The 27,731-nt window shown below is 43.9% G+C and overlaps 1 protein-coding gene across 2 annotated transcripts in view; it reads left to right on the plus strand.

The window, feature by feature from the left end:
• PTPRG (protein tyrosine phosphatase receptor type G) overlaps positions 1–27,731 on the plus strand; it is a 745,156-nt gene that overhangs the window by 654,426 nt on the left and 62,999 nt on the right. Inside the window, exons 13-14 of one of the 2 annotated variants that reach the window (XM_050781197.1) lie at positions 10,805–10,937; positions 23,211–23,297. In XM_050781197.1, coding sequence (XP_050637154.1) covers positions 10,805–10,937; positions 23,211–23,297 — 220 coding nt within the window. The remainder of the gene's footprint in view (positions 1–10,804; positions 10,938–23,210; positions 23,298–27,731) is intronic. The other variant, XM_050781198.1, reaches the window with a different exon arrangement.

The raw sequence follows: 27,731 nt of genomic DNA on the forward strand, positions 1-27,731 counted from the left end.
GTCTCAAAAAAAAAAAAAAAAAATGTAGGCCAAACTAAACCCATCCCTGGGCCAGGTAGGAACCGCTGGTGCTCAACCTCTACTATAGTGTTGATTGCTAGAGTTTCAACTTCCCTGGAAGCCTTTCAGAAGGCTTGAAGGCTTACGTGTACTCCCTCTCACCAGGCTTTTTTCTAGCGTTTCTTTAGTGCAAAGCCCTCAGCTGGATGTCTGCTACATGGAAATCCAGCATATGGTCCCACCCTCAGGAGCCACAGCCTAAACCCAGAAGCCAGTTGATGCAATGAAATGTTCTTGGGGGCACTGTGCAGTACAGCATACCCTACAAACACATTTCAGAGTGGGCATCATCTACAAATTCATCATTTCGTGCTGGGATTTTCCATTTTTGTTTCCTTAAATTAGGGAAACTTTTTTCAGATTGAATCTTGCTCAGAACCCCAGTGTGTGAACACTCACTGCTGAAGGTTTACTAACTGCCTCTTCTGGCTCAGCCCTGAGTCAGGTGCCAAGGGGACAGTCCACTTCAGGGGTCGGCATACCACAGCCAGCAGGCCACATCCATCCCCTGGCCTGCATTTGCACGGCCCATGAGCTAAGAATGGACACAGTTGGGCAGTGGCTCTGGGCTGCTGTTCTGCTTTGAGACAGAGTGGAGGGTGCAAAGCTGCAGCCACTCTGCTCCTTTGGGCAAACCATGAGGCGCCCCTTTGGAACTCTCAAGCACTAAGGAACCCAATGTGAAAACCTTTAATTACAGAAATAATAACAGCGTCACCAGTGAACATTTGTGCTAGCTCTGCCTGTGCAGAAGGCCAGCTGAGTATGTCACTGATCCTAGAGTACTCCCATGAATGTCATGCTTTGTTGCCATCATGCCAGTGGAGGGAAGGAGGCTCAGATGAAGGAACGTGCCCAGAGCCACACGGCCCGTGGCAAGACAAAGCCCAAACATGGGCTCTGACTCTATAGTCCCGGGGGATCCTCCCCACGTGGTGCTGGCTTTGGCACCGGTTCCCAGAATTAGCAATGCCAGATGATTTCAGATGCAGTATTAATTATTAAGTGAATATTTTAATGTGTGCTTTTAAAAAGAGACCAACTTCCATTTGTGACAGTGGTTCTCAACCGGAGGCAATTCTGTCCTTCTCCCTAGGAATATTTGGGAGCATCTGGAGACATTTTTAGTTGTCATAACTGGCGCTGGGGTGCTACTTGGTGTCTCGTGGGTAGAGGCCAGGGCTGTTGCTAAACGTCATATGGTGCACAGGACAGCTCCACAACAAGGAACCATCTGGTCAAAATGTCATTAATACCAAGGCCGAGAACCCCTGATTTATAGTATTCATGTAAAGTTTCCTTTTTGAAGAAGTTTACTTGAGGACAAATAGAGGAGTAATTTAAAGACAAAGTACCAGTACAGGTTCATGCAGATTGGGCAGAAATCATGACTGCAGTACCCAGCTGTCTAGGGATTGGGAGCAGTACAGCATGCTTTATTTAAAATTAGTTGTATCAGGCACTTGTACGGACTATCAGAAGTAGTTTTCAGCCAGGGCTAGTTTTGCTGATCAGGTTTCTTTCTAGAGAAGTGTTTTCTTTATAATTCTGCCCACCGCCGTCCTGATCTGTCATCTTCCTGGCATGTCCACGGGAATGAGCTCAGGGTAGGCTGAAGGGGTTATTCAGCTGCCAGTACGGTTTAGTTTCTTCTCAGAAAGTATCTGGGTCCTTGGAGTTTCTATTGCCCACTGAACGATCTTTGAATTAAGACAGATGGTAAATCTCATGGTATGGAAAACCAGACCCCACTAAGAACAGTTAGATTTCCAGAGAGGTTGGAGTCAAGAATTCAGGTTGCAGCAGGTGGCATAGTTGGTGTAAGATTGGTGTACAGCTTCTGTCTGTGACTGATTTCAAAACCACGTACTTTTGCAATCAACTGTCAGTGGTGGCCGTCTGGTAGGTTAGGACTTGCCATCTTTTAGGGGCTTGGAATTAAATTAGGATTTATCAAATGCCTCCCCACTTTCCCAACAACTAATTGAAATAGAGATGACAGACCATCATTTTGATTGTTTGAGTCTAGTGAACTAAGCTCTGCGTGAAATGGTAAGGGAGCACTTATTCACAGGAACTCTTGGCAGTGATATAAATGGAAACGAATGATGCTCTAATCCTGCCCACACGTGTTAACACAGAGCCAGTGTCCTGTTGCAGGAGAACATATTTATTTGTAACTGATGAACAATCATTTCTCTGCAGCAGTGGTTTGGGTAACGTCAGGGCTCCAGAAAAATAAAAGGCCAATTTTGTGGCCCTGTAAAAATAGCAGCCACTTTATCATTTCACACCTGTTAGAATGGTTTCTATCAAAAATATAGAAAATAAGTGTTGGCAGAAATGTGGAAAGAAGGGAACCCTTTGTGCACTGTTGGTGGGAATGTAAAATGTGCAGCCACTGTGGAAAATAGTATGATAGTTCCTTAAAAAAGTAAAAACAGAATTATCATATGATTTAGCAATTCTACTTCTGGGTATACAGTTGACCCTTGAAAAACAGTCTTGAACTGCTTGTATCCACTTATACATGAGTTTTCATCTGTTTCTGCCACCCCTGAAAGAGGAAGACCAACCCCTCCTCATTCTCCCCTCGTCAGCCTGCTCAAAGTGAAGATGATGGGAATGAAGACCTTTATGATGACCCACTTCCACTTAATGAATAGTAAATATAAATATTTTCTCTTCCTTACGATTTTCTTTATAGCATTTTCTTTTTTCTAGCTTGCCTTATTGTAAGAATATAGCATATAATACAAATAATGTACAAATATGTGTTAATTGACTATTTATGTTATTGGTGAGGCTTCCGGTCAACAGTAGGCTATTAGCAGGAAAGTTTTTGGAGACTCAAAAGTTATACATGAATTTCTGACTATTCAGGGATTAGCACCCCTAACACCTATGTTGTTGATGGGTTAACTCTATGGCCAAAGGATTGAAAGCAGGATCTCAAAGAGATATTTGTAGACCCATGTTCATGGCAACATCGTAGACAATAGCCAAGAGGTGGAAGCACCCCAAGTGTTCATCAATGGGTGAATGGATAAAATGTGGCATAGAGTACATACAGTGAAATAACTGTTCGGCCTTTAAAAGGAATGAAATCCTGTCACATGCTGCAGCATGGATGAACCTTGAGGACATTATGCTAAGTGCAATGAGCTAGTCACAAAAAGACGAATTCCACCTATCTAAGATACCTAGCACAGTCAAACTCAAAGAAACAAAGGAGAATGGTGGTTGCCAGAGGCTGATGAAAGGGGAAATGGGGAGTTGTTTAATGGATCTAGAGTTTCTGTTTTGCAAGAGGAAAAAGTTCTGGAGATCAGTTGCACAACAGTGTGAATATACTCAACATCACTGAATGGGACACTTAGAAATGGTTAAGATGGTAAATTTTGTGTTATGTGTTTTTTACCACTTTTTTTTTTTTTAAGCAGCCACCTTAATTCACAGATGTTGGGAGGTTTTTAATGAGTGGTATGGTTCAGAACAAATATGGTGAAATTCCCCACGATGGAAACAGGCTATCAATTTATGAGTATGCAGATCGTCCTTCTCTTTATCTTCCTTGCAAATTAAAGAATCTTGCTCTTCCCTACTCCTGATAGAGGCCTCTTGGATCCAAGCTAGTTTTAGTCTTGACACCAGAGGGGTTCTTGTCCTGTAGCAGAAGTTGAGCCCTTACTGGAGGGTAGGAGGCATTTCAGATGGGTCCATCTGATGTATTGCTGCCGGTAGCATTTATAGTACATTGTACTCCGTTTTTATTTGCTTCTACTGGGATGAGAGCCAAGCCAGTAAAAGGCAAACAGCATTAATTCAGTGATGACATATGCCACTGAAAACTGTTTTTCTTTTCTTTTTTTTTTTTATTTTTTTTAAAAAGCAGAATGGAGGCACTTTACTCAGATTCTGCTGGGTGCTGAAATAAAGACGTAGAGAAAGAAAGGCTGTGGGGAGGTTGTTAACCTTACCTTCCTCCTGCATATGCCCAGAGAGGGTTCATTAGCATTTTGCTCCAAGTTTCACGGGGAAGACACTTTGGGAGCAGGCTCATTCTTTGAGTCGGGGCTCTAGCTGGCCTCACATCACCCTCTGAGTAGCTGTTCACCTGCACATCACATCCACTGGGGAAGTACTGGGTATCAGTTGACACTCCTTTCCTCATTGTCATCTTCTACACAGATCCAAATGCACTGAGAATGGACTATGTTATATGGGCAGAGCAACAGCATGGTTAGTTTCTAATTGGCCTAAAAATAAAATCTCTTCAAAAATAAACAGAATTGGAGAAAGCCGCTTTGTACAGAAAGAGCCTCTTCTCTTGAGCCAGGTTAGTGGTATCAGGATTGTGATAAGTTTATTAAACCATGATTTTTACTTTTGATTTTGAGGCCTTTTTAAAAGACCTGAGTTAGTGTTGTTCTGCAGACTCACTGGGTCAGAGTGCCATCTTGCAAACTGAAACTAGGCTGGCCGGAGTGAGCTGGCAATGGGAATTGGGGTGAGGAAAGCTGGTCCGGTGTGACATTAGGGAGTAGTGACGACTGTGGCAAACCAGTGAGACATACCCTGTCAGAAGGGAGTGTGCTGCTTGATTCCAACTGATGTTTGCCGTGTAGGAGTTCAGGCTTTTGTTGCCAACCTTGAACATTTCCAGTGGAAGCTACCATTGCTGATTTTTATCTGAATTTATTTGCTTATTAAATGTTGGTAGCTACCTCCCAATTAAAAAATAATTACTGGGAAGGGGTGTCAAACCAGAGTTGCCAGTTCATAACCCATGTCAGGCAGGAATCGAAGGGCTAGTCCTTCTGGGAAAACTGCATCATCTGGATGAACCAGAGATGGAGGTGAGGAGGAGCTCTGTTAACGCAGAGGTCCTGCCCTTATCTTGGTGTCACAATTTAGGCATCATAGAAGGAAGCAAACCCCCAGTAACTGGGCAGCTCAGTTCCGTTGGACCCTTCAGGAGGCAGCTAGGTCACCAGCAAAGCTCTGCATAAAAGTGTGCTGCTCCTGACAGATGGGAGTGTCTAGTGTTACTATATTGTCAGCATTGTTGCTTGGCTCCATTGAAGGAAAGAAAAGAATGAACATTTCTTGGGCAAAAGAAAAGAATGAATATTTCTTGGGCATCTCCTCTGTGTCAGGCACTGTGCTTGGTGCCTGACTGATCCAGAGCAGCTTCGTGAGCAGGCAGCCTGTGCACTCACACAGGCCCTGTGCTCAGAAGGGCCTATGCTTGCCTTCATACTCTCTCATACTCTACTGTCACCTTCTCAAACCTCTTTAATAACTTTTGAATGGGCCCCATGATTTCATTTTGCATTTGGTCCTGTAAGTTATGTAGCCATAACTTACAGTCTGTTTTCACACAGACAATCTTTTTTCATTCTCAGGACTCCCGAGAGGTGAGTGTTATCATTTGTCTCCCTTTGATACAGGAGTGAACAGACACTCAGAGATGGGCAGTCATTTACCCAAAGCCACACAGCTGGAAAGGCCTAAGTCAGAATTTGTACTCAGGTCTGCCTGAGTCTGGGGTGCAGAATTGCCACCTTGCGGCATGCTGCTGTGGTTGTACTGAAAGGCCTACAGCATGTTCTGGTCTCTGGAGGCCTAGGCATGGGGAATTTTAGCCTCATGGATTGTCGGTGTCTGAGGGCCTATTACGAGATGGGTGTATACTCAGTGCCACACTTTGTGTGTTCTAGTAGTCCTGGCAGCTTGCTGTTTTATTAGGGCCACAAATTGAGTCAGGGAGCAGGACGGGTATTTCTTCTGAAGGACACAGCAAGAAGTACAGGGGCCATGCACAGTGTCTCATACCTATAATCCCAGCACTTTGAGTGGGGGCTGAGGCAGGAGGATCCCTTGAGCCCAGAAGTTTGAGACCAGCCTGGGCAACATATCAAGAAAATGTCTCTACCAAAAAAAAAAGGGGGGGAAGAAAAGAAGTATGATACAGTCTAGTCTCAGGGCAAACTGAGATTCTAGCTCTTTACTAGCAATCTCATCATAGGCAGCCCTTTGTGCTGATACCCAGCACATCTGAAGCTCTGTAGGACTGCCACTTATACACTCAGATGTTACAGAGAGGAGTCAGATTCAGCAAACACCAGTGTGCACTCACCATCTCCTGCTATGGTGTGAGGGTGCTGAGGAAGAGAGTGGTGGTGATGATAAGTAATGATGCTGCTGCTAGGATGGTGGCTGGTGATGGTGTTGCCGAAGTTGGGGTGGTGGTGATGACAGTAATCACAATAGTTAACATTAAACAGGTGCCAAGCAACATTCTAAGTGTTTTGTATGCAAAACTCAATCTTCATCCCCCACAATGCCGTATGCAACATTATTACTTCCATTTACAGAGGAGGAGACTGAGGCACAGCGAGGTTAGGTCAGTTGCCCAAAGTTGCAAAGCTAGTAGGAGGCAGAGCTTTGTAACTGTTCTTCCATACATAGATGGAAATCAGCCCTGCCTTTGGGGACCTAGAGTCACAAAAGAGCGATTATAATTGAGTGTGATGTGTGCAGTAAGAGTAACACAAGATGATGATGGTGGGGTGGCACTTGGCATTTGCTTGATGCCAGGCACACCTCTAGGTGCTTACATGTACCTTCTCATTGGATTCCCCAACAGTCCTATGAAGTAGGCTCTTTTTATCCTGTTTTATAGATGAAGAACTCCAGGCCCAAAGTGGTTTAAGTTATTGGCTAAAGGTTACACAGAAAATGGCAGAGCCAGGATTTGAACCTATAATCTCTGCTCTGCCCTTAAGAGATAGTGCAAACTGGCGGCTTCTGGAAGCCTCACAGAGAAGGCAGCATTTGAACCAGGATCGAAGGATCAATAAGATGAATTCTGGCATCAGGAAAGGAAAGGCACTCCCTACAGTAGGAATGGGAGGGGCAAAGACAGAGAGGTGGGACCATGGCCCAGCATGGTCACTGACTGGGTGAGTGTAGCTGGAACAGCAGGAGATGATGCTGGTTTGGGGATGGAAGGCCCTGCTTCTGAAAAGCCTTGCTTTCCCCACTCAGGGGTATCCTGAGGGCCATGAGGGGCTACTTAGGAAAGTGACAGGAGCAGATTTCACTTGATCACCTGGAGACGGAATCCAATTCTAGGTTCCTGGCACCAGGAAGACAAAGCAGTACTGTGAATTTGAAAATGAAATCAACTTTATCATGCCCCACGTGGAAATTCAGTCGCATTCTTATTTTTGCTTGGCTTTTATGTAAAAGACCCAAGCCAATGAAACTGCCTGCCGTTAGTCAAGGTCAGAGTGAAACTTGTCAGAAAAACTTCCTTAAGTCTCTCACTGACACTATAAGTTATTGCCACCCTGAGAGCTCCTCCATAGAAACTGCCATTTGGAGACTGTCCACAGTGGGATTTCAGATAGGCTCCAACCCCCTACGGGAATCCCCCCTCCAACCCTGTCCCCCGGCCAGTTATTACACACTTTCACGAAATGTTAGAGGGAGAAATGACTCCATTGTGGAAATCAAGTTTGAGGCCAGTTCTGACCTGGGCTGTGACTCAAGAGCCTTGTCTTCTGGACCTTTATTCTCTATGCTGTTGGTTCTCACTTTTTCTGGGTCCTGGACCCCTCTTAGAATCCAATGAAAACTGAACACTCACCCCATAGAGGAGGAGAGGGGGACAGACATTATCACCAACAGAGAGATACCCCTGGGGCTTCAGGGACAATATAACATGCCATTGATCCACACAAACAGATGGTCACTCCCGAACCCCTTCCCAAGGCCAAGAAATTCTGGAGTGGTCATTTTTCACTGGTTTTAGAATGGCTGAAATATGCCAGGCGTGGTGGCTCATGCCTATAATCCCAGCACTTTGGGAGGCTGAGGTGGAAGGATCACTTGAGGTCAGGAGTTCGAGGGCAGCTGGGCAACATGGTGAAACCTTGTCTCTACTAAAAATACAAAAATTGGTTGGGCGTGGTGGCGCATACCTGTAATTCCAGGTACTTGGAGGGCTACAGTGGGAGGATCGCTTAAGCCTGGGAGGCGGAGGTTGCAGTGAGCTGAGATCAAGCACTCCAGCCTGAGTGACAGAGTGAGACCCTGTTTCAAAAAAGGAAAAAAAAAAAATGATAGAAATACCACAGAGGTGGTATTGCCAGTGATTGTTTAGGGATATAAGTGTGAGGGACTATTTTGGCCAAGAGTTCCTTTCTGTGGTTTGGGATGAATAGGACATGGAGTTTTCATTCTTTGTAGCAGCACAGGCAAGAATCCTGTTCTGTAAGGAGCGAGGAGAGGAACAAGACACTGAGAGTCCCTCCTGTACCCAAGGGCTTCCCAGAGTGGATACTGATTTTAACTGAACATGTGGCCTATAGCGTCAACCCTCCCAACATTGTTTTCCATTAACAGGACTTCCAGGTCTTTGAGATCCCCCCACCACCAGCCAGATAATTGCCTGGCTGGGCTACCCCCTTCTGGGGGCCCCACAAAATTCTTATTTGCAACTCTGGTTTCTCTGGCCAGCCACCAGAGCTTTGCAATAAAAGCATTATGTTGATGGAGAGAAGGCATGCCTGATCTTTGTCTGCTTCAGCTTAAAACCCTGCAGTAGTATCTACTGCCCTTAGGACTAAAATCAGTTTCTTTATTTTAGCCTAAAAGGCCCTGGCTTCATCTGCCTTCCAATTCCCCATCTGGGTCCCCTTTCCTCTCATTCTTTACTCCCACTGATTTGATGGTCTCCATCCAGAACACCCTTCTTCCCCAACTCTCTGCCTAACTAACTCCCCGCCTAACTAACTCCCCTTCATCCTTCAACACTTGCCTTCGTTGGGGAGCTCATGGAGACCTGGGCTTGGAGAGCTATTCCCCTATGGCCCCCTGTGCATCCCCTGGTGCCACATTCATTGTATTATTACTTGTGGTTGTGCCCGCCTCTCCCCATTTAAGATTCCTCCCCATGGGCACAGCAGTGCTACTGTCTGATGTACTGCTGTGTCCCCCTCCCCTTGCACCAGGCCTGTGCATAGTAGGGGCTTGGTAAGAATCTATCCTATCTAATGAAAAAATGGAGCAGGGGGTTAAGAAAATGGACAGGCACAGCTAGGAAGGCACTTTATAAATGGCAAAGTGCTCTGCGGTGGTTTTTAATCAGAGTGTGCTGCACCTACTTGACTCTGTCGTCTTCTACCTGTGAGCTGGGGATACATCAGGTCCTGCCTGCGTCACAGGCCTGTGCCTGAAACAAAGGAGGTGGTCAACATAAAATGCATTAGAGGAAATCCAGTGAAACGCATCGTAACACACTTCTTCCTGACTCGAGAGTCTCGCCTCTTTAAAAATCTGCTCCCACAGCCAATTCTTCCCTACTCAGCCTACCTTCTCTCACCTGGAAACTCAACCTGATTAGCTCTGCATTTAGTCCATCCTGCAGAGGGACACTCCGGGCTGGCTGAACGCTGGCCTCGTTTTTGCAGTGCAGGAGGAATCCTTGCTGGGCTCGAGTCAGCCTGCAGCCAGTGTTAGATTTTTTTAAGGGGCTTCTCCCTGTGGTCACAGACGACCTTTGCTTTTTCGCTGCTTGCCTCTGTGCACCTGTGCTCTTCCCAGCCCCAGCATCCCAACCGGGGCTTCATTTGGGCCACCTGGCATGTTCCAGGCATCTTCTCCACAGTGGAAGGGAAGATAGGATCTTCTGCTGAGGCTCCCGGGGACTTCTGAAGATATTCAGGGCCTGGAGAGGTGGAGGAAGGAGCTGCCTGATTAACAGGTATTGGCTGACCAGCGAGAATCCTGAACTATTTAGCAAGCTTTCCCTGCTAACCTCTAGATTGTGGCTGCTGGTTACAGACGTGCTCTGGGAATAGGGTGTGGTATGGCTTCCTGTCTTCAGGAAAGAAAATAGGAGCTTTTGGAAGGATCTGGGGTAGGTGATAGGATCAAAGGACAAACTAGAGAAGCATTTTAGGAAAAACAGGATCTCTGGGGATCTGGATGGTAGGAGCCCGCACACAAAAGCACCTAGGTGCTCCTGCTGGGATGTGCTGTTGTTCAGTCTTAGAGTCAGTGGTGAGATTCTAGGGCAAGACGTAATTGTCCTGGCTTGAGTGCTACATCGTTGACCAGAGCAGGGAGCCGCACACTCCGATGATTGTCCCACCATGACTATATCTGTTAGGGAAAGGTGGTTTCCCAAAGCAGAATTGGGGTGTAGTTGTTCCTACAGCAAGGAGTAAGGGATGCTGAGCAGCAAAGAATAGATGGTCGTCATAGTCACAGCCAGTTCTAGTTATCCTAGTGAAACCCTTCATGCCAGCCCTCCTGCCCTTGCACTAGAGAACCTGAGAGGCTCTTGGACAGCCATTCCACCCTTGCTTCTTTGAGACTTGAGCACACGTCCTCAGCACCTTCAAAGGCTCTTCTGGGTCGGTCATGTTCTTAGGGTAAGGCTGGAATGTCTGTGTCTTCTGTACGGCTGTCTAAAAACACCTTCAGCTCTATCTGTAAGTCCATATAACTGCCGATTACAGAATGCAGCCCACAGAAGAGGCCCTGTGTGGGTTGGGATGGGGCAGGAGATGGTGAGGGCTGCAGATTGCCCCTCCTGTCATGGGGCAGCCCAGAGCAAGTGGCCCAGTTCTCCAGAAACCACACAAAACTGGAACAAAACTCTGCTTCACATTCTGGCTCCCACCTCCACTAACCTCTGTTCTCTAACTGGGATGATTTCTCTTGGCAGCAGAAAAAAACACCTCTGGAATGATAAGCCGCCCTGCTCCAGGGAGGATGGAGTGGATCATCCCTCTGATTGTGGTATCAGCCTTGACCTTCGTGTGCCTCATCCTTCTCATTGCTGTGCTCGTTTACTGGAGGTAAGCCAGGCAGCACCTACAGCGTAGATATGGGGGCCAGATGCTGGCCAGGTTTTGCTCATGGGAGGGGAATCCCACGGCCTCTGCATTCAGGAAGGTGAGGTAGCTTAAGTGTTTCTGGTCTTGCCACCTGGGAGACCCTCTTGTCTCTGTTAGACAATGGCAGGGCCAGATCCACTTTGGAGGTCAAGGCACTTATGGTGAGCTTCTGGGATTTAGTACCAAAGAGGTTTTTGTTTGAGAACCAAGGAGATCCAAGTTCAAATCCCAGCTCTGCTACTTGCTAGATAGATCCAAATCCCATGTCCACTTTGAATGTTAGTTTCAGAACCAGCAAAATGAGTTAACAAGTCATAGCATTTGCAGTTTTTCTGAGATGATGCTTTACTTTGTTGTAGTCACATAACTCCTCTTGACCTTAGAATTTTTTTTCATAGTCTTTCACTGAAAATTAAATTGGGCTATAAGAAAAAATTTAGCATATTATGTGGTATTTAATACATGTAAGATTAAAATGGCAGACTGTAAGCTATCCGGACTCTCACTGCTTCCCATGGGAAGCCAGGTTGCAGCCTCTCTTTAGAAGTTGTGTTTTTTCAGCCGGACCATCTCAGCCAATTCAGCTGAGCAACTCCATCAAGCCCATTCAGTTGGCCTGGGTGCCTTCACCTCTCAGACCGATGTAGGCGGCTTCTGCCCTTCATCTGACAGGCTTCACCAGTGAGAAACAGGTGTCATATTTTCATCTCTCCTTCCCTTCTTTCCATTCACTCAATTTTGAGCCCATAATGTGTGCCAGTCTTCTAGGCACAAGTGATTTCTGAAAAAGTGAGTAAAACAGATAAGAATCCTTACTATCATGGAGCTTACATTTTAGTGGAGGAGGCAGGCAATAAACAAAGCATATAACTAAAACATGTAATTTCTAAGATGGTGGTAACTGGATAATGGAGAAAACTAAATCTGGAAAGGGGAGGGGCCCATGGGGGCCTAGCAGGAGTGTTCAGAGTGGTCAAGGAGATGATACCTGAGCAAGGACCTAAAGGAGGAGGGAACCAAATGGGCTCCACCTGGAGCAAGTTCCAAGTAGCGGAAACAGCACATGCAAAGGCCCTGAGGCAAGGGCATGCCTGGTGTGTACCAGGAAGAGCCAGAGGTCAGTGGGGCTGAGACACGAGTACAGGGGTAAGGTGGCAGAAAAGGGTATCGGAAAGAAACAGGGTAGAGCAGGATCGGGTCATGCTGCACAGTCTTGTGGGCCGTTGTTAATGCACTGCCTTTCACTCGAAGATGAGTAGGGTTTGGTGCAGAAGAATGTTGTGATTTAACTTCAAGACTACTTGGCTGCTGTGTTGAATACAGACTGAAGAGGAGCGGGGGCAGAAACACAGACCATTGGGGAGACCACTGGACTAGTTCAAGAAGGACACAATTGTGTCTCAGATGAGGGTAGCGGTGTAGGTGGTGATAATTCATTGCGTAGACATCTATTTTGAAGGTGGGAGCAACAGAATCTGCTGGCAGATTGGGTCTGTTCCTAATTGACTGGAACAGGAGAATAAGGAAGGAGGTCATCTCAGGTTTCCTCAGGCGTCCGACGGTAACCATAAGCCCTTTAGTGCTGCAGACCAGCAAGATTATGAAGTATGTTGTATTTTGGGGCGAGCATAGGAACACTAGACTCACCTGCATGTCATCCCTTCTCCAGGAAAAAGTGTTGTGCAAATATGTTTGAAGCCCATTGGTAAATTAGAGGCCACCTAGTGTGAGTTTAACTAATCAGGTGAGGTTAACAAGGGCAGCATGCCTGTCTCATGGCTCTGCTCAGTCAGCACTGTTTGGTTTTAGTCTCAGGCTGTCACCACAGGGGAGCAGAGAAGTCCCACAGCTGCCACAGCATAAAGAAACACCTTGTACCTGGCAATTCTAGCAAAACCCTCCGGATTGTTTCTGACTGGCCCACTTTGGATCCTCTACCCCCTCCCAAAATGGATCACTGTGACCAAGAAGGACCATGGGGCCAAACAGGCATCCATACCCAGCCGGCCAAAACATGAGTATTTACTTCAGGTTTCTTATAGGGAAGGGCTGTGTCATGTAGTAAACAGCTTTAAAATCCTTCCATTCAAAATGTATTTTCCCTTTAGAAAATGACAACTGTTTATACTTCTGAAAAACTCAGTGAGTCCAAATGGAAAATATGAATTGAATAATATCTTAATATTTCCTGTCTGAAATGTTTTTATGATGTTTATTATACATGTATGCATATATTTCTTCAAAAGCTTCATTTAAAGTAACCAGAGCTTTAAACTTCATCCAACAGAGTCTGGACTTGAGCTTTTACCAGATTTCTAATCCCAGTAGCACAAAAAATGAGTGTGAAGAAGAAAATTCTTATAGAGCAAGGAAAGTAAAATTAAATTAGTGTTAGGATGAATGAGTTGGCTAAGCATACAGCCTAGAGGGGACAAGGACCTTTTTTCTGTCCAACTTTTTACAAATTATTAATGCGAAAGAAGGAAGCATTGGGGGGCTCACATAGAAAACTGGTAAATACAGAGGAGCCGTGTGTTTCCCTTTGGCAATGCAGTTTTTTAGCTAGAACAACAGTGCTTCTCTTCTGCCTTTTGAGGCACAGTAAGACTGGATGATTGGCAAACAGACTTGTCATAAGTAGAGCATTGAGGCAGATCAAAACCACCTGGATCATTTCTTCAGGAGGCAGGCCTGGCACCGGGAGGTTCAAACCTGCTCACTGTGGCAGCAGTTTCTACCACAACCAAGGACTGGCCCTTTGCAGTTATTGTGATTTTTGAGTGTGTTTTCTCCGAGTTGTTGATACTACAACTTAATAGGTTCATGAAATAGTGGAAAACTACACTCAAGGTCTCTGAAGTCTGTCTCTTCCAAGTCGTACAGTGGTGTTAGTGCTAATGTTTTCAGTGAGTCCTTTTTGAGTGCCAGGCACTGTGCCAAGCACTCGGGTGGCACCATCTCATGTGATTCTCACAACAGAGCTGTATGGTAGGTACTATCACTGTCCTTTCTTTTTGAGCCACATTCTTTGACCAAGGAAGAGCATGAGAACTCACATTTGTTGAAAGCCTGCTGTGGGCCAAATAGTTGGCAATATCATCACCCACTGTGTTGCCCAGAACCCTTTTCTGTTGCAGTTGACAAAAATCCATTTCAAAACGCCTTAAGCTCAAGGGAAAAAAAAGAAAAGTTTGATTCATGGAATTGAGAAGTTCAGGAGCATTGGGGCTGGCTGGTTTGTAAGATGGAACATCAGGACTTAGCTGGTTTGGTCTGTGTGTTTCTCTTGCCCTCAGTCTCTGGGATCTGCTCTCTGTGTGGTCTTCTCGCTTAGGCAGGCCCTCTGCCTGTTCCACAGAGCAGCCTCTGGCCATGTTAGACTGATATGCCTCCACCCCAGTGGAAAGGGAATATTTCTCCTCTAATAGTTCCACTTAAGTCCCAACATGGCATCTCTTATTATTGACTTACATCATTTATCCATACCCTGGAGTCGTTTGGTGGTCAAAAGGATGGAATACTCTTGTCAGGCCTAGGTCTTATATTTAACTCTGGAGCCTAGAAGTAGGATCAGTGTCACTGCCATCAAAACCTTGGACTGAAGCCGAACAAGGGATGGTTGTCCAAAGGACCATCAAGACCTAAAAAAGTGAGTAGAAGGTTCAGCTAGGCATTCTGTTACTTAAAAAATTATAAAGCTGTTTCTATTGCATGTGCACTGAAGCCATTTTCAGCTTCCTGTTATTTATGCAATGCTTACAGAGTTCTTGCCATGCATCCTGGTGGGCCTAGAGAGTTAGAGATGAGGTCCCCTGGCCCTCACAGTCTATTGGAAGAGGCAGATGAATAAATATAACAGAGTATGGGGAGCATTTGGAGAAGGGTAAATCCAAGTTGCTATAACAGCATATAGGAAGGGCTTCAACCCAACCTGGAATGGGGGTTGAGGTCAGGGAAAGCTCCCTGGAGGACCTGGGCCAAGCTTGAAGCCCAAGCAGCGGTCAGCCAGGTGAAGGGGGTGGAAGAATGAAGCTGGGGAGGAAAAGCCTGGCCTACTGCAAGCAGATACATGTGGCTCGCTGTTGTTGGAGCAGAGTGTGGGGACAGCAAGGGCCAGATCATGAGGGCCTCATCGAAGGGAGATGTGCCATATCCTGAGGATGATGGGAAGGTATTTAAGGAGCCAAAACTGCAGGAGGGCAAGATCATAAAGAAACATTACTGTGTCTAGAGACTGTAACATGGGCCTATAGTCATGTAGCCTGGATTTGGAGCCACACTCCACCACACTGTCTTATCTGTGCAGCTGTGGAGCGTGTGTTCGTACCAGCAGTGCTGTCCTCTCTCAAGGTGTGAATTTGTTTTGGGGAGATTTTTATAGACTTATTTTGTGTATAAAGCACAGATTTACATATATGAAAACAGCATTGTGCATTCATGGTATTAAAATTGGCACTGGGCAATTAGGGGGGAAAAGAGTCTAAAAGGGCCCCTTAGAGGAGGTGCCAATGAAAAACAGATTGAGACACACTGCCTTAGACAAAGGCTTCTCCACCAACTTCAGTTTCCTCATCTGCAAAATGTAGTTAAGAAATGGGCCACAAGTTCACGTGAGGATTCAGTGCAAGCTGTGGAACATGCTTGTCCTGGTGCCTGGCACGTGGTGCATGTGCAGGCATTAGTTGTAGTGTTATACCAGATCTGACTTTAGGGAAAAATGGAAAATATAACTTGGGTCCTGGTATGCCTCAAATGAAGTTGTTTTTTTTAATAAAGAAAATCAAATGTACAGATCTAAATGAATTTTGTCCTTTAAATGTCATCACATTGTATAGCTGTACACAGTTTCCAATATGTCCATTGCATACAACATGCTTGAAAATAACTTTTGGAATTTCTTTCTAGAGTTCATTCTTTTGAAGGATCTCAGTTGTGCAAAGTATTTATCCTAGAAATAGATAAAACTCATCTGTTTGGAGCTAAATATAGCATAAATGTAGGTTAACCAACTGAGCAGAACCACTTTGGGCCAAAAAAGGAAAGGGGTGACTATAATGTTAATGAAATTGGTTTGGGTGATGCTCCTAATAGGCCTTAAAGGCAATTCCATAGGAGGACATTCCTAAATAACTGGGTTAAAGACATGACCCCACTCCCACCCCCAACCCCAGGAAACGACTCTGAAGCCCAGTGGCCAGCCTCATTAATTCCAGGTTGGCTGTATTAGAGTAAGCTTCATTGCTGTTGCAGCAGACATAACCCAGCACCCCAGAGGCTTAATAACACACGAAGGTTTATTTCTCACCCACATGAGGTCTGACAGGGTTGAGCAGCCTTCCTTCACTAGTGGTTTCTCTTTCTGGAACACATATCTCCCAAATTGGTGTAGCAGGGATATAGAAGTTGAGGAGGCACCGAGCTCTCAGTGGCTTGGCCTAGAAGTGGAACCCTTCACTCCTTCATTCACCACTGGCCACAGATGGTCACACAGCCCCAAGGACATAGATGAGGTAGGGGGAACACATGGGTATTTGTTAAGAATACCGCCACAGTATTCTAAAATATTTAAACCCATTGGCATCATTGAGCTAGGTATGTTTCCTGTAAGGGAGAACTTTGGAGAGCAGTCATTAGACTGTACTTAAAATTTGGCCAAAACTAAAAACCACAAGCAGAAAACTCAGATACCTGTATGTCTGAGAGACCTCAGACATCAGTCTCATCGGGGACTATTTGAGCAGTGTTTTTATAGGCAGCAACAAGGGTCAGTGGGGAGACATTTATTCTAAAATGTTTTTAGCTGAGATGTTTCAGGTAGGATGCTGTAGTTCTCCCTTGAATGTCCCTTGCAAAGGTCTGCCTTGAAGAGTGGTAGGAACCAGAATCTGTAATAACACAGAAGTTGCTATAAAACTAGGAAGAAATGTACGCAAAGTGATTTTGGACAAGGGGCAGGGTTGTGAGGCAGATAATAAAAATAAAATCAACTAACAGTTACAGCTTTAATGGGACCCTATTGTGTGCCTTATAAATATTGCAATGCATATCAACCATGCAGTGGTTCAGAGCTGTTGGAAATAAGGGAAAAGAAATCAATTCAAAAGTTTTCGAAGTATGCCATTTTGGTCTTACTACTTTAAGATGGTAGTAAAACATACCTTTTGAATTGCAACAGTCAGATATTGCATTCCAAGAGCTCCCCATCCCCTGCCTTACCAAGACAAGCTGTTTATATGGCACTAATGTGCTGACATTCCTGAAAAGACTTGGAGCAGCACAGCTGCTGCCACTCAGAGAGAAGAGGAAAATTTTTGGAAGGTTTCTTTTTGATTTACATAATTTGAGGTTAATGCTGGGAGAGGAGCTATGTGCCCAGTGTCCAGTCAGTGTGCTGGGGGTACAACTTATTTATTAGTTGTGCTGTAGAATGGCATAGCTATTACAAGCTAGACATTTCTGTCTGCTTAGAATTGTGAGTATTACAAAGATATTTTTGGGTTTTTTTTTTTTCTGTAATCCTGAGGGATGTTGCGTAGAAGGTAGTTCTGATTGCTCTGATGAGCAGTATCTCACCCCTGAAATAGCTTTGTATATCTGAAAAGGCTTTATATATCTAAAGGTTCTTAAGCAAAAAACCTTTTTTTCTTTTTGAGATGGAGTTTCACTTTTGTCACCCAGGCTGTAGTGCAATGGCATGATCTCAGCTCACTGCACCTCTGCCTCCTGGGTTCAAGCGATTCTCCTGCCTCAGCCTCTCACATAGCTGGGATTACAGGCACCCACCACCACGCCCAGCTAATTTTTGTATTTTTAATAGAGATGGATTTTGCCATGGTGGCCAGGCTGGTCTCAAACTCCTGACCTCAGGTGATCCACCTGCCTCCATCTCCCAAAGTGCTGGGATTACAGGCGTGAGCCACCACGCCTGGCCAAGCAAAGAACCTTTTATGACTATGTACCATACTAAACATGTGCTCAGCAGATTACACCTCCACCTAATTAGTATATGAATCCTGGGAAATAATTAGTATTGTTATGTTCATTTTGCAGATCAGAAAACAGAGGCTTAGTAAGATCATGTGACATACCCAAGTCACAGTGTTAATTTTTGGTGGATCATGGATTTGAACCCCGACAATTTGATTTCATAGCCCACTGTGTTAACCAGTACGTTATCTTGTCCAGAGGAGGAGTAGCATGCCTGGTGGCATATATTGCCCTCCACAACCTACTTTTGTAGTGCATGTTTGTGTGTCAAAAAGACACACAAAAAGGGGGATGTCTCCGCTACTGGACATGGTGGGAGTAAACTGGTTTGGAAGGCCAGACGGAAATCATCCTTTGTTTTGGATTTGCCAAAATCATGTGGAAGAAAACTTCAGAAACCAGTTATATTTTCAGGTGTTCTGGAAGGTGACTAGTGGTATTCACTCAGTTACATCTCCATCATTTGAGATTTTGATGTTGAATAATATAACCTATTTGGTCTGTCTCAGTACAGCTGATCATTGCTAGTTTTCTTGATATTAAATGTTTAATATCTTATTGACCATAATTCTAGCCTAGAAAAAGACTTTCCAAAAGTATAGAGCAGCTTTACTTCTCAAATTCAGATAGGGCTGAGCTAACTTCTGATTCTGGAACAGAAAACTGGATACTCTCTAAGTGGGAATTGTAACATCTGACCCAGGTTTGTTAAAATTTGGTATGAGAAGGATTTCACACTCTGATCTGGTAGATTCACTTCAGCACATGACCGAGCCATCTGTAAATTCTGTGGTAAGTCAGTCAACACCAATTTAGCCACATACGCAAATACGAAAAGGTCTCTCTTTTACTCTAAGTCCCATCTTTAGATTTTCAGAAATTTTGCCATGTGTTGGTGCCTCCTCATTAAGAATGCTGTTCATGAAAACAAGTGAGTTTTGTTGACATTGCAATTTTTTTTCTTCCCTGGATGTTCAGTGGGAGACAGAGTGTAATAAATATGAAGGGATGCAAACCGCAAATGTGTGGGGGATTTGTGTTGGCATAATGGAGGCTCAGGCAAACAAACAGATGCATGCGAGAGTCGAGAGTGGCATGTGGTAACACCCCTCTCTTGCTTGAGGGATGACTGACCACATGTGCCTCACTGGAACGCAGATCCCTCCTGTACTGCCACAGAAGCAACAATGACACCAGAGCTGCTGTGAGCCCAGGCACGTGCTCTTCACCCATCTGCTCTGGCAGCCAACACTTCCAGGTCTACTTGATGATGACTGTATTTTGGTATAGGTGTTTGTCCCCTTTTCACCCCAACAAAGTCACAAAGGAGACAGGTGTCATAAGAATGACTCCTCCCATGCAGGTAACTGTGAAGACGTAGGAAAGGGGAAACACCCCTGTTAACCAGCAATAATGGCTGAATTAATACAAAGAACACTTCATGTTATTTAATCCTCCAGCAGCCATGCGTGGTAGGCAAGGCATCAGGGACTGCATCATCCTTGTCCCAAGAGAGGAAACAGTTTCCAGAAGGGGGAATGACTTGTCCAGGATCATACAGCTTGTAAGTTTTTGAATTTCTCAGACTTAGCATTTTGGGTTTTTTGTTGACCTGAGACCCTTTATGGCTGGCCTAGTTACTCCTTTGTTAGTTCATTCAACATTTCTTAAGCATCTAGTTAGTTCCAGGCACTGGAGAGCCATTGAGGGGACAGAGTTCCTGCATTTAAGGGACTCAAACCTTAGAGGAAGACAGGAGCAGGTAAACCAAGGTAATCCCAAATAGAGTCGAAAACTGGTGGTCTCCAGACCAGTTTTATTTAGCTGACATGTTTTTATAAAATCTTGAATTATTTAGAAAATAGAAGGATGTGACAAAAAACCCGAGTTGTCTGGCTTCTTGTGATAAACTGGACAATTTAGCAACATTATTCTCAGATTCCTTTGTGTCGGTGGATGGCGCCATGGTGGCCATTTTTGAGAGGCTCTCCCTTGCCAGTTTGCCAGTCTCTGCCCTCCCCACTGTTCCCTGCCTATTTGGCCTCTGTGGGTGGTTAAATTTGCATTCCCCTGGGTTGCAATAGTGATCAAGGAAACTTGATCTGAGAGGGACTCTGACCACAGCCAGGGTTAGGTGAGAAGGAGAGGGAGCCAAGAAAGATTTCTCGGAGGAGAGACTCTGACCACAGCCAGGGTTAGGTGAGAAGAGGGAGCCAAGAAGGATTTCTCGGAGGAGAGAATGTTTGGGCTGTATTTTTTACAAAACAAAGAAAAAGGAGGCTCGGCACAGTGGCTCATGCCGGTAATCCTAGCACTTTGGGAGGCCAAGGCGGGTGGATCACAAGGTCAGGAGTTCAAGATCAGCCTGGCCAAAATGGTGAAACCCTGTTCCTACTAAAAATACAAAAACAATTAGCCGGGCGTGGTGGTGGGTGCCTGTAATCCCAGCTACTCGGGAGGCTTAGCAGAGAATTGCTTAAAATCGGAGGATGCAGTGAGCCAAGATCACGCCACTGAACTCCAGCCTGGGCAATAGAGCAAAACTCCATCTCAAAAGAAAAAAAAGAAAAGTAAAGTAAAAGGAGACGTGCTCCAGGCAGAGGTCGCTGTGTAGGAGATGACCCAGAAGCACTGGATCATGGCACATCCATTGTTTGTTAGGGCAAACTCTGCCAAACTGCCCTTTCTTTATGCAAAGCAAAGTCGACTGTTATGGGTAGAATCAGATTCTTTTCTGAAAGATTCTACATGTACGAAGGCACTGGGTCAGTCCTAGTTGCTCAGTGTCCTCTTATGCTGAGGGACAGAGTGAGAATCAAAAGGTAGGTTTATATAAAACTTTGTCTAGTCTGGAAAACTCTGAGCTTCCAAGTCATTATTTTTGGTGGGTTTGTGTGGTCACCATCTTTTCTACCAACAGACCATTTACTGGACCACAGGTATTCTGGCATTTTTTTTTTTTTTTTTTTTTTTTAAACTGGTGAGTGTGCCATTCTTTTCTTTTTGGAACCATATCTATGGCCATATTTCAAGACTTTTTAATCATTAGGAATAATTTTTACAATTCAGCTTTTCAAAGCCTGACAATGTGTCAAGCCATTGGGGAGAGCTCAAGCACATTTTGTGGTGCCAAAATATGGCTTGCCTCAGAGGGTTTGAGTTTTTGATGACACCGTGGTGTTAAGCTATCTTGCTCTGAGATGCTGAAAGGGATGGGGGAAGGGAGTCTTTTGAGGTCCCCAACTGTTCCTGGAGGTGGTCACCTCTTTTCTTTCTCCATGTGCCTGTGCTGGGAGATCTGGGTCACATGGCAGCTAATGCTGCCGATCCCAGGCAACTTTTTGCTCAATAACTGTTTCCCAAATGGCTACTCAGGGGCCTTTCAGAATTCACGAGAGCTGTCAGTTGTTATAGTAACCGGCCCCCTGCTGTCGAGTTGGCCCTGAGATGCCAGTGGAAGCTCTTGGAACAAGCTAACACATAGTCATTAGACAAAAGCAGAAAGAGATTCACTGCTAAAGGTTGCCAGTTAAACATGCTCCATGATACTTAAAAAGCTGGACTGATTCTGTGAGGGAAGCGGTGGGTGGGTAAATTTTTAAACCAAGCTCACTTTTCAGGAAAGGGAAACTCCTTGTATGTTCAGTCTATTCTAGGTAACAATCATCTTTCTTTGGATTTCTCAGAATTAACTGTCTTCTCTCTCCCCCCAGGGTTGATTATGTCTGTTCTGCTGGTTTGCTCAGGTAGCCTCAAATATCTCAATTATTCAAGATATTAGTTATTGATTGTGTGGCATTCGCTTCTCAGCAAAAGTGTTGTCAGTTTACGGGTGGTAGTTTTAAGCGCCTGTGATTGTGTGTGAGGAAAAACTGCGGAGATAGCCGGCTCCGCTCCAAAATTCCTGAAAGAGTGAATCTGGCAGAATTCAGAGTAGGGCTAAGGGTTGAGAAAAAGTCTAAATATTTTAGGAAGCTGCAAATTTCAAGTTTTTATGAGAATTTGTAAAAACATTCCAACACACTCATGATTTCTTCAGATTAATGTTCGTAGCCACACTGAGTATATCCATGATGTTTGTAGGACAGTTGTTGTAGTTCCAGGATGTACTCAATAGAGGGAGACAAGAAGTTCTGTGTTACAGCAGTCCCTCCCCCCTTGTAATCGTATTTCCAAGTTTGACTTCTCCAAGTTTTGGTTCCTGTGCCAAGCACTTTTACCTAATATGAAGTCTAGTAATTAACACAATAATTGAAAGCTTGTATTAAGGGTGAAGAAAACCTAACACTCAAGAATTAGAGGATGTTCATTCCTAGAAGTAAAAAACCACCAGCGGACTCAATAGTTAAGATGTTAATTCCTTTGGAGTTACATACCTGGCTTCAGAATTCTTTGTGGGACTCAATAGAGCTTCCAAAAAAGAAAACTTTCGTATATCTGAGTTTGTCATTGCTGTTTTATCGACAGAGTTTGGAAAAAGAATAGGAATCATTTCAGTGTGAAATCTTATAGCCCAGCTGGTTTGGGAGACTAAATATAATTAAATAAATACTTTCAAGTGTTCTTGTGTGACAGAAGTGCATCTTTCAAATTCTGTAGCCAAGTCTCAGATGCTACAGTTATTTAAGTTTTAAGGGGAAACTAAATATAGGACTTAATATATAGTAATAACTTGCCAACTGCTGTTCCCATCTCCCTGAGGTGCCTCTCCTATTTATTCTCCAATCTGTATTGTGAATTAAGAAAATGTTTGTTCTGAGATGAAAGCATGGGGTAAAAGACAAAACCCCAAATGTGTCTAATGGCACCAAATTCAGAGACATTTGTCACAGAAGGGAGGACCAAATGATCTCCAAGTTAACTTTACTCCAATGATATTTTAAGCCATTCTGTTTGCCAGGGCAGTGTGTCAAAGGTGGAAGAGTGGGTATGTGCATGACAAGGGTCATCACTGTGTGATATCCTAACCTTCCATTAACACCAGGGTAATAGAGGCTGCGACTATGTAAAGATGACTTACAAGAGTAAAGTTCTGACTGGGTATTTCTTACCTCAGCATAAAAGCTCCTCATAAAGTCCAGACACCTTTGTGCCTCAGCATCCTCTTTTGAAAATGTCACAGATGAGGCCTGATGACGGGGTCTGTCTGTGTTAGACGGGAGGGGAGGGCATTTGTATGGAACTCTTGGTGGCCAATTGAAAATACTGTATTCTACACCTGTTCTCTTTTGTTTTTTGTCCATTTAGAGGGTGTAACAAAATAAAGTCCAAGGGCTTTCCCAGACGTTTCCGTGAAGTGCCTTCTTCTGGGGAGAGAGGAGAGAAGGGGAGCAGGTGAGGGGCGGTCAAGCTTAAGTGGGGGGTGTCTTGATGGCCGGGACTGGCTTGCCAAATTTTTGTTTTGTTGCCATGGGGATTAAAGTCTTGTAGATGGCGCAGTGGTGAAACTCACCTGCTTTACCTGAATTCCCAAAAGTAAGACTTGCAAATGTCAATTCAGCTTGTGGGTAGCTGGTACCAATTAAAGTATGTCCTGTGTGTGCTTGCTTTGCTTTATTTTGCAGTTTTGGGGGTGTTACTTGTTTCTGGGTTTGTATGTACTGGGGGTGCTCTATGTTTGTGTGTCTGTATGTGTGTTGCATCCATTTTCTTTACAAATTTTCAGATATTTGCATGGTTTTGAGCTTTTAAAAAAACATATAATGCATGCATTTAGCCTTATGTGAAAAATACCTCTTAGAAACCTAAATTTGTAGATAAGTTAGGGATGAAGAGTAGGAAGGGGAGACAGAAGTGAGCAAACGTGGATGTACTGTGTGTTTTTCCTTAAGAATGGTGAATTTTTTTTTTTTTAAAAAGGAAACGCATATGAGTTCTGGATAGTTTGAATACTTGGAAAAATTATTGTCCTGGAAAGATTTATAATAAATGTTTGGAACTCATGATTGTGCAGTTTTAATCACCACACTTGAATCTCTTGATAATATTTCTGTAAGGCCTGTCTTAGGCAAACTCTATTTAATATTAAGATCTTTTAATATTAAATTGCTAATTCGACTAATTCACTAATCCATATTATGTCAGAAGCAGTCCCTTTTTACTTTCAATGAACCAATTTATAGGATTTATGTTAGAATTTTTACATGGAATGATTCATCTCCATTGGTTGTGGGTAAATCAGATTACTGAGATGAAATTTTAGATATCCAACTATTTTAATCAGATAAACCTATGAAATCTGAGACGGTATAGTTTAGGAGTTGTGACAGATTAATGAGAAAGTATATGATCTATTTTCTTTTACACTGTACTGTGTAATTTCGGCCTTATAGGGAAAGCAATAACTGCTAACACTGGTAACTAAATTATTCTGTGATCTCTTTTTGCTTATTAATGTCTTTAATACATTTTCAAAGTTAAGGATAGAAACTGAAATAGAAACTTCTCTATAGTTTTGGAGTCAAAGATTAATCTTTTTTTTTTTTTTTTTTTTTTTTTTGAGACGGAGTCTTGCTCTGTCACCCAGGCTGGAGTGCAGTGGCCGGATCTCAGCTCACTGCAAGCTCCGCCTCCCGGGTTCACGCCATTCTCCTGCCTCAGCCTCCCGAGTAGCTGGGACTACAGGCGCCTGCCACCTCGCCCGGCTAAGTTTTTTGTATTTTTAGTAGAGACGGGGTTTCACTGTGTTACCCAGGATGGTCTCGATCTCCTGACCTCGTGATCCGCCCGTCTCGGCCTCCCAAAGTGCTGGGATTACAGGCTTGAGCCACCGCGCCCGGCCTAAAGATTAATCTTAAGAGAGGAAGACGCTGGACATTATTTAAATGCCTGTCATACCCAGTCCATTATAAATATAATGTGTTTTTGACTATAACACTTTAAAGAGCCAGCATCACCTTATGAACATCATAAGGATAAATGCACATCCAGTTTCAAGTCCTCCCCAGAAGTGATGCTGTAGCCTGCCAGACTATTTCTTTTATGTACCTGGACCCCCACATGTCAGTGGGCCCATTATAGATATATTTTAGATCCTAAGAGAGATGCCCCAGTCTCTCTGGTATCTTCTCTGCTGCTCAATGAGGGAAGCACAATCAGTGTCATCCAGGTCTAGGAGTTGGGAACCATCTTGTGAAACTACAGGTATTTATAGAATCCGTCTGATTGTGAATCATATTCACTTTTTAAAATAGTGTAGCAGCTTAAAAGACAAACTTTGGCTCAGGGAGGTATGTGTTCTAACTGCAACTCTGCCACTTCCTGGCCCTGTGACTAGGAAGGGCCCATAGAGCCTCCGTTTACTTATCTAGAAAATAAGTCTAATGATAGCAACTTTTCATGAGGTTGTTGTGAAGATTAAATGGGGGTAGTATATGTAAAATGCTTAGTGTGTGAAATGTATTAACCCATCGAGAAATTGAGTAAATTGAGGCTCTGAGAAGTTGTCACTTGGCTAGGTCACCCTGCTTAGTGGCTGCCTTGGGACTCCACTGCCGCAGTGTGGTACTCCTGAGGAGTACGCCTTCTCACAGCTACGTGTGCTATGCTAAGTACTCCATGAAAACGATATGGGCCAGATATAGATCCTGTCCTCAAGGGGTGCCATGTCTGTGCTCTTCCTTATGCTAGCAGCCCTGCCATACTGTACAATTCCTCATTCTGGCCCACTGTCCCCTCTCCTTCCCGATGCTCTCTCCGCAGGCACTTTTGCCACCTCCTTTCCTGACCTGTGTCCATCCTGCTGCTGCTCTATAAAAGGGCTTTGAAAGACAGGGTGCCCCCTTCCTCTGCCAGGCTTCTGCAGGAGGCTAGAATCAGGCTCTCTCTCACCTTTGCCTTTTTCAGTCCACTCTCATTTTCTCTGCTGGCTTGTATCTCCACCCAAAATGTGGCCAGGAATCAGGAGAAGAGCCCCCAGTGATGCCTAAATTGCAACCCTCCAAACAGCTACAAGAGCTGTTACAGAGTCCCTACACATTAATTTCGTGTGGCATTACTCTTCTGCCCCTGTCATCTCCCAGTCCCACAGCAGGAAGGAAGGGGGACTGTGCCACTAAGACACGTTGCACAGAGAATTGCTAAAAGCAGGACAATGGCTGTGAGAGGTGATTATCCTCCCAGAAAGGAGAGGAAAAAAACATTGAAAATCAGACCCAAGTATATTTAATTTCTTAATAAAGCTGATTTAAGTTTTGAGTAGGTAATACTTGACATGATTCAAAATCAAAAAGTTTAAAATTATATGTATCCCTAAATTACCATCCCATCACTCACCCACTCTGTTCCCTACCTCCTCACAAATAGGTAGCCCCTATTGCTAGTTTGTTGTCTATTCTTCCAGGGATTGTTACACATATATAAGCAAATAATGAATATCCTTTTATCCCCTTGTACACAATGGAATACAACATATGCGATCATGTGTCTTGCTATTCTCACTTAACACAGGTTTTCCCTATGCCTATATAATTTCTTCATTCTTTTACACAGAAGCATGGTATTCCTTTGTATAGATGTGTCATGATTTAGTTAACCAGTCCCCTGTGGCTGTCATTTTGATTGTTCTCCATCTTTTGTTATTGCAAACAATTGTGTGATTAGTAAGTTTATGTGTCACTTTGCAAGTGGATAAGCATGTCTATAGGAAAATTTTCAGAGGAACATTTATTGGCTGTATCACAGGGTACACACTATTGTGCATGTATGGTGCCAAATTGCCCTCCATAATGGGGTACCAAGGTGGGTTTCTCTCGACAGTCTATGAGCATGCCTGTTTCCCTACGGCCAACCCAGCACACTGCATTGTCAAACGTTGGCTTTTTTACTAACCTCATAGGTGAAAAAGAAACGGTGTCTCAGTGTAGTTTTAATGTGTTGTCTCTTACTATAAGTGGGATTGAACCATTTGTGTTTCTGTAAACTGTTTTTATCTTTTGCTTATTTTTTCTTTCAGTTATTGATCTTTTTCTAATGAAGAGAGATATCCCTTGGTAGCAATACGGGTTGCAAATATTTTTTCCCAATTCGTAGTTTACTTCTTAATTGTATTTATGGTTCTTCTTTGATGTTTATATAATCAGATTTATCTATATTTTCTGTTGTTTTCTAGATTTCGAGTTTTCTTTTAAAAGTCTCTCCATTCTGAGGTTACTCTTTTTAAAATTACTTTTATGGTTTCAAATTTTAATAGTAAATTCATTTGGAATTTAACCTGGTTGATCGTGTGATGTCTGAATCTACTTCTTTTTTTCCCCATATGGTCTCAAGTATTTAAAAAATATACTGCAATCTGGGGCTTAGTGAAGAGTCATATAATACCTTCTTAGATCCTTAAAATATCACTCACAGCAAAATACAGTCAATCAGTATATTAACAAAATAAGGAGTTGCCAAAAGGCTTTTACCCAGACATTTTAGATTGTAAATACTGAAAAATATGTGCAGCAAATAAAATGTGAATTTCATTTCTTACCTCCTCCCCAAAATGAGTTGGACTATCATATCACCATTGACCTTCCCAAATCAGTGGGATATTGTGTCAGTGCCTTAAAAGTGTGGCAAATGAGGTGGAGAGCCCCTCAAACCTCAGTCCAGATGTTCAGAATATTCCAGTCTAGGGTCTGAAGGGTGAGACAGCCACCTTAAAGCCCCTGACTTCAAGCCTTCTTTTCTAGGTAATAGCTGGAAGCCTTGGGAAGTACTGTCCAGGGCTCACTTTCTCAAAGCCAGCTATAATATAGGAACTGTCACGGCCTCATCAAAATGTGG

This window comes from Macaca thibetana, chromosome 2 (genome assembly GCF_024542745.1).
Source record: "Macaca thibetana thibetana isolate TM-01 chromosome 2, ASM2454274v1, whole genome shotgun sequence".
Lineage (NCBI taxonomy): Eukaryota > Metazoa > Chordata > Mammalia > Primates > Cercopithecidae > Macaca > Macaca thibetana.